The sequence below is a fragment of the Thalassophryne amazonica genome, chromosome 18 (genome assembly GCF_902500255.1).
Source record: "Thalassophryne amazonica chromosome 18, fThaAma1.1, whole genome shotgun sequence".
NCBI classification, from domain to species: domain Eukaryota; kingdom Metazoa; phylum Chordata; class Actinopteri; order Batrachoidiformes; family Batrachoididae; genus Thalassophryne; species Thalassophryne amazonica.
Window position 1 is genome coordinate 53,774,203 of NC_047120.1, and position 10,775 is coordinate 53,784,977.

General features: G+C 40.6%; 1 protein-coding gene across 1 annotated transcript; it reads left to right on the forward strand.

Annotated features, from left to right (window-relative positions):
- The first annotated feature begins 228 nt into the window (after positions 1–228).
- LOC117530855 (heparan sulfate glucosamine 3-O-sulfotransferase 2-like) lies at positions 229–10,111 on the forward strand. The gene is made up of 2 exons (XM_034193799.1): positions 229–779; positions 9,492–10,111. The coding sequence occupies exons 1-2, from the start codon at positions 277–279 to the stop codon at positions 10,108–10,110; spliced, it is 1,122 nt and encodes a 373-aa protein (XP_034049690.1). The 5' UTR covers positions 229–276; the 3' UTR covers position 10,111.
- Positions 10,112–10,775: the final 664 nt, after the last annotated feature.

Below are 10,775 nucleotides of genomic sequence, written 5' to 3' on the forward strand. Positions count from 1 at the left end.
ATCTTCTCTTGCCTCTTTGGGGATTGGAAGTTTTCTCCTGTTTCCCCACCAGCGCCGTGCGTCATACGCGCCGTCTCGCAGGAGGATGTCCAAAGTCGGTGCGCGCAGGATCCGCTCAATGAGCCCAGCAGGAGGGACGCGCACGGACCGAGCGTGCAAGTGACGAAGCGCACAAGTGTCTGTTTTTGGTTTTTGGAGAAGGTGCGCGATGCCACAGAGAGACTGAAAGAGCCAGAAAGGAAGGAACAATCAAAACCATGCGCTGTCCGTGGAGGGATGGCGTGCGTGCTCGTCTTCAGTCGACTTGTTCCGTTCTCGCACAGGCTCACCAGATCTTCTCTTTGCGTCTTGTCCATTTTTCTGTCATATCTGTGCTACTCTGCGCTCTTCCCGTCCGACACCGTCCTGCAGGGGTCAGGTGATGACCCGGCGCGCGGCTGTCGGCGCGTTTCGGCTGATGGAAGCAAAAGGCGCCTGCAGAAATCGTGCGCTCTGCCGATCGATCCGAGAGCGGGCGGCGCGCAGGCACCGCGCCTCGACCCCGGCATCCAAAGAGCCCCCTCGTACCGCCGTGTGGTCCGGAACGACACGCCCAGTCCACCCGTGGGGAATTTAAAGTTTGGGAATAAAAAGTTGCCGAACGCCATCATAGTTGGAGTGAAAAAAGGAGGAACCAGAGCGGTTCTGGAGTTCATCCGAATCCATCCTGATGTGAGAGCAGCTGGAACAGAGACCCATTTTTTCGACAGGAACTACGACAGGGGCCTGGAGTGGTACAGGTAAATAAAGAAACAAATAAAATCCTGCTTAAGGTCAACATTTGTACTGTTTTCTGTAGGACTTCAGTTATAAACCACTCCAAGTGTTTTAATGAAGGGTCCCTGTGCGTGGGGCCCCAATACACTGTATCTATATTGTTTCTTTTCAAAAGAGCCTCCATCAGCCCAAAATTCATCCCATATAATCAAGTTAAGTCCACAAATGTTTAAAGCTGAAAAACATCAAAGTTGGTGATAAATTTAATCTTCTCCCCCTTTTGTTTTGAAGCCAAATGCTTATTTCTGATTGCAAAATTGCATTTTTCTTTTGCTTTTCATAATAATAACTGGAAGGGCACTCCGCAGAGTGCCAGCACAGTCTTACGCTTTGTTTTTTTCCATCATAGTGCACATGTGCCAAGGCGGGGTGCAATTATCGTATTCATCAAAAGTCACAAAAATGGCCATGTTTTATTTTAATGCCCTGCTTTGTAATATTAAAGAAAGTGGGAGGGGCGGAGCAAGTAATAATTTAATTCCTGTGATGTTTAAACAGTCCCCCCCCCAACCCCCTTACAAAAATAACAATATTTATAATAATAACTGGAAGGGCACCTTGGAGTGCATACGTCTGCCGAACATCCTCCACACATCTGTGCAGCTCTTGTAGGACAAAAAGATGGTCCAAAGTAATGAAGAGTAGAGAAGTGAAAAAAAAGAGTGCACGCAGGGTGGACGGGGTGGAAAAAGGTGGCGGGACGGATTTGTGACCGAAGAATATCAGCAAGAGTGAAGGGGAAAGTTTACAAGACAGTAGTGAGACCAGCTGTGATGTACGTCTTAGAGACGGTGGCACTAACAAAAAGACAGGAGGCAGAGCTGAAGATGTTGTGATTCTCTTTGGGAGTGACGAGAATGAACAAGATTAGGAATGAACATATCAGAGGGACAGCTCAGGTGGGACGGTTTGGAGACAAAGTCAGAGAGGCGCGATTGGGATGGTTTAGACATGTGCAGAGGAGGGACCCAGGGTATATAGGGAGAAGGATGCTGAGGATGGAGCCACCAGGCAGGAGGGGGAGAAAGAGGAGGTTTATGGTTGTGCTGAGGGAGGACATGCAGGTGAAAACCAAAAGAACAAGAAGAAGAAGAAGAAAATCTGATCATGGAAAAAATAAATACATAATAAATTAGATAAAATAATATAAACTTTATTGACCTCACAGCAAAGAAAATCACTTGTTGCAGCAGCAAGTAGTAGTAAAGAAAAAGAAAAATATTTACATTAAAGAAAGGTGACTAAAGTACATCACGATGTTTGATGTGAACAGATTATGTAATAGAATAGAATATAGTGAGTATAAATATGTATAAATATGGTAAAATACATACATAAATAAAATAATATCCTGTCTCGCCATTTGTAAAGTACCCCCCACCCCCCAAAAAATAAATAATAAATAAAAATAATACTGGATCTGCTTCCATTTTTAATGATTTCTTTCTTGGCCGATGCCCCGCCTCTCCTGCTAATTTAATTGGATCAGTTGTTTGTTTGTTAGTTAGATGCCAGCTAAAACGGAACCTTCTTATTGGATGTAATATGAAACCAAAACAAGGAAGAGCAGTAACGTAGTGCAGAAATAATGTCATTCAACAATTACTCCATTGAAAATAATCAGTTATTTTTGATAATTAAATAATTGTTTGTTTGTTTGTTGTTATTGTTTGTGATACGGTATGAATAATTTCTATTTGCTATTCCTTTTGTGATTATGAATAATTGCCTTGTTTCACTTTAACCTACATTGTGGATAAGTGCTGAGTCATGCTCTGGGATGTTTGTTTATGGTGATCACACCATCACCTCAAAATGAACTCTGATGGATTTATTGATCTTAAAGCAGCATCGATGACGGAATAACTGCGTGGCTCTACACTCCTGTCATCGTTGCCCTCCGTTCGCTCCTGTTTAGAGTGTAAATATGTTTTGCTTTGGCCGCTCGTAGATCCACTTCCCGCTAATGATGAACCGTTGTTCCCCCTGCAGCAGCCACGCTGGCTTTCGAAAACATGTCCTGGAAGCATCTCCTCTAATTGGCAGACTTCAGGATGGTCGGCTGCTGAGGCCTTTTTATCTCCGAGACGTGAACTCGCTCTCCGCTATCGCGGGAGTTTGACTGTCAGCTGTCAGAGCCAGCAAGAAAAGGTCAAATGTTAAATCACTGGCGGCTGCGGATCGCTTTGAAAGCAAATATTTGCTTCTCTTCTGTAAACAGTTAGTCATCAATAAAGTGATTTTTTTTTTTTAGCCTCCACCAGAGGTTATGTTTTTAATTCTGACTTTTGACACACAATTTGGTGAAATGATCAGACTTAGGGGAAAAGCCTTTAAAGCTGTGGCCCCTTTTGATGTTTTTGCAATTTAAGTCATAAAAAATATTTTCTTTGGCACATCATAGTTTTATTCTTTAGCATTCCAATCAAGAATTCAAATTCTTATATCGCCAACAATGATCAAAATACACCTTGTCTGGAAATAATTTAGGATTTTTGACCCCATAGGGTTCAAAATACAGTGACAAGATGCCATGACACTTTCTGTGGTGACATCATAGATGACATGGTGGGGGGAGGGGGGGGCTTTTCCAACCCTTGAGCAGCAAAATTGATCTGCCACACTTAAAAAAAAAAATAAATTTGCTAATGTTCATTTTGTGAATTGTTTTGTAATTTGTGTCTGTAGCATGGCTCAAGCAGAGGGTCACCCCTTTGAGTCTGGTCTGCTTGAGGTTTTGTCCTCAGAGGGAGTTTTATCTTACCACTGTTGCTCTGGGGGTTGGTAAGGTTAGACCTTACTTGTGTGAAGCACCTTGAGGCAACCTTGTTGTGATTTGGCGCTATATAAATGAAAATAAATTGAAATTGAAATTGCTTAATCTAGTTGTCAACCACTTCCACAAAACTTGGTTGCTTAAATGGAAAAGGGTTATTGTTACAATTAATTGTAGGTGACGGTCTAGTGGTTAAGCATTATGGGCTTCAGAGCAGAGGATCCCGGTTCAAACCCCTGTCTAGCCGGACAATCACTCCGGACCGTTGGACAAGGTCCTTAATCCCCATGTTGCTCCCGGTGTGCCTTGCATGGCAGCACCCTGACATCGGTGTGTCTGTGTGAATGTGAGGCATCATTGTAAAGCACTATGAGCTTCTGATAAAAAAAGCACTATACAAATGCAGTCCATTTACCATTTATTAATAACAAAGTTCTGTGGGACCACTTAACATAACTGGATAAAGTAAATGTAACATTTCAATGTTTTAAAGTAATGTCGCTAAAGAAATGCAGGGCAGACCTTCAATAATGAGAGTCAAAAAAGGGCGTAAAACGACAAATAACTGAAGCAGAAAGAAAGCAATAGATACAGCTAGTAAACACAGTTAACCACGTATCCTACTGGGGAAAAACTCAGGATAAAATGTGAACATATTTCACCAGAATTTTTTGCTGGATACCTGCTGGACAGGTGAAAAAAAAAAAAAGACTCACACGGGTCTGCTGTTAATATGAGCGTTAGTTACCGTTATGTTTTTACTACTTGGTGTGCCCAAGTGAATCAGTGGGGAGGTTAATGTTTTAGACACGGTCGTATGGTCTATGGTAAACCTCGAACCTTGTGCATGTGCGCACATGCGTTTGCTCCATATCAAATCCAAGAATTCATGGAGCAAACACACAATATTTTTCATGGTCACCCCAAAATAAATACCAGCAATAAAATTTGCTCATGTTTTGTGATCAACCACAAAAATGAAGGTACTTTACAATATCTAGATTTGAACACAAAGTAAAGTTTGTCAATTTTGTGGAAATTTGAAGGAGACAACACCTCTAGATTGCTTTTGTGGATTGTCATTTTATTAACAAGGTTCAATGAGGTGAAATTGGACTTTTTTTAATCAATTTCTCCACATTGATCTGGGTGAGACCTGTCTGTTATAAACGAGAGACAATCTGGACATACTACAGTAATATCTGCATTCAGACTGGGAGTGATTCGGGGATTGTTTGGCCTCTGTGGACATATCTGCCCGCACCTGCAGCAATCGATTCTTTCTCCACTAACAGGCTGCTGTGTGCACGCTTCAGATTGTGTAATATCGCAACAAAGTAAGAGCAAAACTCATTACAATAATCATGCAATGTGCTGGATGAAAGGTTTCTGAGCACAGACAGTTGGTTCTGGTGGAGCACATTTTTCACAAGTTGTCTTGGGAACAACAAGCTCGAATTTATACACACCAAATGCGCCTTTTTTACTCTCAGATGAGGTTTTTGCTCAACTTCACATTGTGCACATTTGTGAAATCAGTTCACTTTGACTCATTTTTAATATTACTGCAAGCACTGACCCCTACCTCAATGCTGATTGAAAATTCAAGAGGCTAATCATTTTTTTCAAAAGAGGAATGTCTAAGTAGTATTTGTGCCGAATTTGATGCTTGTATCACCATTTGCAGTATTCCACTCTAAATATTCTCTTATCTGCTGCACTGTTAGCAGAGATGGAATACAGCAATCAATATCTACAGTGGAGTGCGCCCCTTATGGAGACCGCCATATTGCACCGCCATGTTGACACAGTAGCCCAAAACGGACATACTTACTCTGCCTTTTTACATTTCACAGCACAGAGAGAAAAGCAAAAGCATGAAGGGAAACAAAATTGTGACCAGCGACAGCATTGTGCAATCTGCAACTTCACCACCAGATGGCACTACATTTTTCACACTGTTGCTTTAAAGAGTTTTTTGAAAAATTCTTAGTAATAGCTTCATGGCTTCTGAATCGGCGAGCTTGTCCAGATTATTTCAACGGCGGCCTAGTTTTTAGACCCAGAAGTAACCTGAAAGGGGTCTCGCTACTGCATATGTTCCGTTTGCATTCAGGGTGATTTATTGCTGGTGAACCATAGAGAAGCTGATGCACAGGAGAGCTGTCTTCAAGACAAGTCTCCTGTGACAACACGCTGCTACGACACTGCTTCAGTGGTCCTATTATCATTTACACAGAGAAACTGGGTTCACAAGCAAACTGGAGCTTCTCAGTTTTGACATGTTGCAACTCACTGGTGTAATCCTGCCCTAAATAGACATCTAATATACATATTTTCTTTCTGACGGAGTGAATGTAAGGACGGCATGTCCTCTGTGTCTGATTGAGTTAGCCACTGCTGTGTGAAGCCACTGAAAGCACAAGTACAAGAGCAAAAAAGAAAAAAAAAAGAGGAAAAATAATGGTATCTTGCATGGTTTTATTGTTTTCTGACAATCAGTAATCAGAATTTTCATGCAAAATATTTATTTTAAAAAATGCAATTTAAAATATGAAACTTAGTTGACTCTGGAGAGCTGTTTTTCTGTAGTTCGGCTGTGTGTAAAATTACCAAAATGTCCCCTCTCAGTAATTACATAATTACATTATGGCAAAGTGTAGTCTCTTGTAATAAGACTACATGTACAATTTAGAAAACTAAGTTCAAGAATAAAGTATCGTATATATACCCTTTCATTTTTCCCAGTACAAAACCAGTTCTGCCCATCGTCCATGTCATGTGGAATTCTGTCAGGAAGTTCATCCAAATGAGAAAACAAAGCATGGGAAGGAAATAAGAACATTTTTTGGCCACAAAAGCAATAAACAGCACGGCAGGTTTGTTTAGAGCCGATTCACTGTTAAACCAAATAAGACAAGTGAGGGAAGTTTTCGATGTACCTCTGATGAGTTACAAGCTTCTGTGGATGTGATTGAAGAAACTAGAAATAGTGCAATGTGTCTGCTGCCATTTTACCAGTTAGATTGTCATCGTAGCATGAAATAAAGAAGGATTTTATTTATTTATTTATTCATTCATTAAAACAGATTAAATCTAGGCTCAAGTCTGTCCTGTGGCTTCTGGCAAATGGCAGTTTAAATCTGACATCTTCTTTTTTTAAAACTTTGTCCTTTTTTGTGTTATTTTATTTAATTCAGTTTATTTATACAGCATCAAATCACAACGTAAGTCACCTCAAAGTGCTAGTAAGGTCACGGTATGAGTAAAGTCTCGACCCAGCCTGTGAGCAAACACATTTGCAACAATGGCAAGAAAAACTGCCTCAGTGTTTTTTCATGGCAGGAAGAAACCTCAAGTTGACCAGACTCAGCAGGATGACCATCTGCTACAGCCATTCTAGCAAAAAAAAAAAAAAAAGCACAAAAAAAATGGTGCAACCAAACAACTGCACTCTTAAATAATGAACCACTGTCTCAAGTAGAAAAAAAAATGATATAACAATTTTTTTGTTATTTCGACTTAACCAAAGAGTCTTGTGGCATTAACTCAGTTGAAAGTTGAAATCAAGTTAAAAAAAAATCTATGCAAATTGTTACATCAGTTTTTCTTGTTGAGACAGCAGTTCCTTTTTTAGAGTGTGTATCTCCAGCCATTATTTTCAGTGGTGGGATAACTGAATGTTCAACAGTGAGGTGTAGATCAGAAGCCCAGAGAAACAGGCTATGCCAGACCAGTCACCAAGACAAGAGAGTTCCAAAGCCCACAACAAAACTACAGAACAATTTGTCCACAAGCTGCCCCGTCAATCATTACGCCAGTTCCTTTGATCGCAAGATTTCTGTATAGACGATACATCTATTGATGTTGGGTCTCAGTCACTCAAATATGAGATACCTACAGTATGAGTTCACCTTCTTCAGAGTTGTCATTGGGCTTTTGGAAGCTTTCCTCACTCACCTATGTTGTTTGCAATCACTCAGTTTTTTTTTTTGTTTGTTTGTTTGTTTGTTTGTTTGTTTTAAAGAGAATCTGCTCCAAACAAAAGCATAATATTTAGTTTTGTTTTGTTTTTTTACTGATGGAATGACATGAAATCCAAGAGATACAGACATTTTGGTGTCCATCCCCTGAGCTATCTAATTGTAGCATCTAGTTTCTACTTTGGGATCTGCAGTTTCAACATAGTCTTTTTAAAGTCTTTAGTTTTGAATGCTCGTGAACTCATACTTGGCAGCTTTGACTTAATCCCAGTGGTGGGCAGTGGGCACAGCTAACCAAAGAGACAGCTTCGGTAGCGGCTAATCCGCTTACTGAAAAGTTAACTGTGATCACGCTAAGCCGAAATACAGCTGAAAAATGTTTATGAAGTGATTACGGCTAACCTATTACATGAATTTAGTTGTGTGGAGGAGTAGATCTGGAATTGAACACATTCAGATATGAGGACAATGTGAACAAGTAGCCTCCTGTAGCTATAGCTCTGTTAGCATATCATGCAGCCAGCATCCACTATTATACATCATTTTAATAGTTTGTGTATAACAATAAGATATTTGGCTGCAATATTCTTTCAGAACCAGTCAGACCACTGGCGTCCACATGGATTACTGTCTGTGCAGAAAGTTTTTTAGGACAGAGGGGAAGCAAAGATGAAGCTGCTAATGCTAATGCAACAGAGAGACGCACACAAAATGTAACTGCAAGTCTTTTCATCACCAATGCCAACAACATGGGGACCTTAGTATATCCATACCGAAAAACGTGCATGACTACTGCGTTATGATTACAGAATGTGTCTCAACCCGACAGTGTTGGGGGAGGCTAACAGGCAAGCACACATAGCTAACCACTAGGTCAGGAGAAAAAACAATTCTGGTAAAAGCGGAAGAGGACAATTTTATACACATATAAATAAATAACTGATACACAAATGCAAGCATTGGTGCTAAATGCTGTTCTATGAAATTGTAATATTTAAAATGAAATGTGTCTCGTAACGCTAGTTTAAGAAGAGACCTATTCTCGAGGTTGGACATTACCCCAGCGCCCTCTAGTGGCCATTTTTGTCAGTGAAAACATCACCGATCTCAGTACAAGTACATGTAATTTGGTCACTTTTCAAAGAGGTCAGGTCACTCATTAGTAAAGTCAATTTAATGTACAGTGGTTCATTTCAAACCAAATCAACTGGTTTCAGTAGACAAGCATACAGCCCGAGCGTGTTTTCACCGAGTGGCTAGTCGGGAAGTACGAATTCTCGCCTTCGGATTGGCCACTTTGCAGGAAGTGACGTGGCGCAGACCTCAAGAATATGCTCTAACGGGAACAAATGTATGAATTTATGGTTTACAAATGTTTTTGAAAGTTAAACTGTATTTTTTTTAAATGCTAGCAGACTTAAAGCTAGTGGAATTTAGCAGAAGCTAATTGTGCCGCTAATGGTGTTCGAAGTCATATTTTATTCGTTGGAGATGGTGGTTAGGTGACGGCACATATTAGCGCCACAGACTGCTGGAGCTTTTTTGTTTGTTTGTTTGTTTTTGTTCAAGCCACTGTATAAAGCAAAGAATAACACATGATACAACTTCATTTGACATCTAATTAATTTTTTACAGAAGTGTATTCACTTCTGTTGCATAGCGTACAAGCCATTGTGTTTTTTGTTGCTCATTACAGTGTTGCACAGATTTAATTTCACTTTGAGATTTTTTGAAAGTAAATTTATTTTAGGTCTTTTTATATAAAAGGCTGATTTTTTTTTTTTTTTTTTTTTTTTTTTTGACAAAAGTTAAAAGTCATATCCAAAAGTGGTTAATACTTTTAACAATATATGTGACATAAAATGGGAATATAATTGACTGAAACTTTGACTTTTTCCTTTTCATTTTTCATTCAGAAGTTTGATGCCACGGACTCTTGAAAGCCAAATCACAATGGAGAAGACACCAAGCTACTTTGTAACAAAAGAAACACCACAGCGGATCTCCACCCTGTCCCGAGATATGAAGCTCATTGTGGTAGTACGTGACCCCGTCACACGCGCAATATCCGATTACACTCAGACTTTATCAAAAACTCCAGATCTGCCAAGCTTCCCAGAGCTGGCCTTCAGAAACCAGAGCCTGGGCCTGGTGGACACCACGTGGAACGCCATTCGGATCGGCCTCTACGCACTACATCTTGAAAACTGGTTGCGTTACTTCCCTCTGGCTCAGATCCACTTTGTTAGCGGGGAGCGTCTAATCACCGACCCGGCGGGGGAGTTGGCACGAGTGCAAGATTTCCTTGGGATAAAACGTATCGTCACCGACAAGCACTTCTACTTCAATCGCACCAAAGGCTTCCCTTGCCTTAAAAAGCCGGAGAGCAGCAGCTCGCCACGCTGCCTGGGCAAGTCCAAGGGCCGGACCCACGTGCAAATAGACAGAGACGCCATCGAGCTGCTGAGAGACTTCTACAGACCTTACAATGTCAGATTTTATGAAATGGTCGGCCATGATTTCAAGTGGGAGTAATAAAGACTTGACAAATAGGACCCCAAGAGATTTATATAGTCTGCATTTTTGAGCCAAACTGCAAAGACACTGTTATTTGACGTGAACCTGACAACTTTCTGATGATGCACTTGTAAAGATCCGTTACCAGCCGGCGTCAGCGGCCTCTTTGTTGCCAGATATAGCCATCATTCTAGCTTCAGCATCTCCGTGTCTGATCCCGTTTCTTTATGTTTCCGCTGAGTTGCTCTCCTGCTTGCTGACTACTTTATAAATGTAAGAACTTCCAGGGATTAGCTCTTCTTAAAACCTGCTTCACTAATCAAGGCAGGGTTGGAAAGCCAGACCTTGGAAAATGTCAGTGAGGACTTGAGGAACAGCGGGATTAAGCTACAGCACTGTGCTGGTTCAATCTGAAATGTAAAGCCATAATATGACTCACCCCATGTTTCTTCTGTTTCTACACAGGGTGAAAGAGGGATTTTTAAAATATATATATTTTCAGCATGAATTAGATAAAATACTACCCGGTGAGTAAAACGCACAGTATTTCATCAGTACACATGATTTCTTTACAAAATCCATGTTTATATTTTTGTTAAAACAGAACTGTTTACTCACTGCCTTACACATGATGCTTGTACACATTCAAAAAATTAAACAAAACAAAGCACACAACTGCGTGG

Coding starts and splice junctions, on each gene's coding strand:
- LOC117530855 (XM_034193799.1), top strand. CDS start 277: ATGGCGTGCGTGCTCGTCTTCAGTCGACTTGTTCCGTTCTCGCACAGG. Junction 780..9,491: donor AGGGGCCTGGAGTGGTACAG/GTAAATAAAGAA, acceptor TTTTTCATTCAG/AAGTTTGATGCCACGGACTC.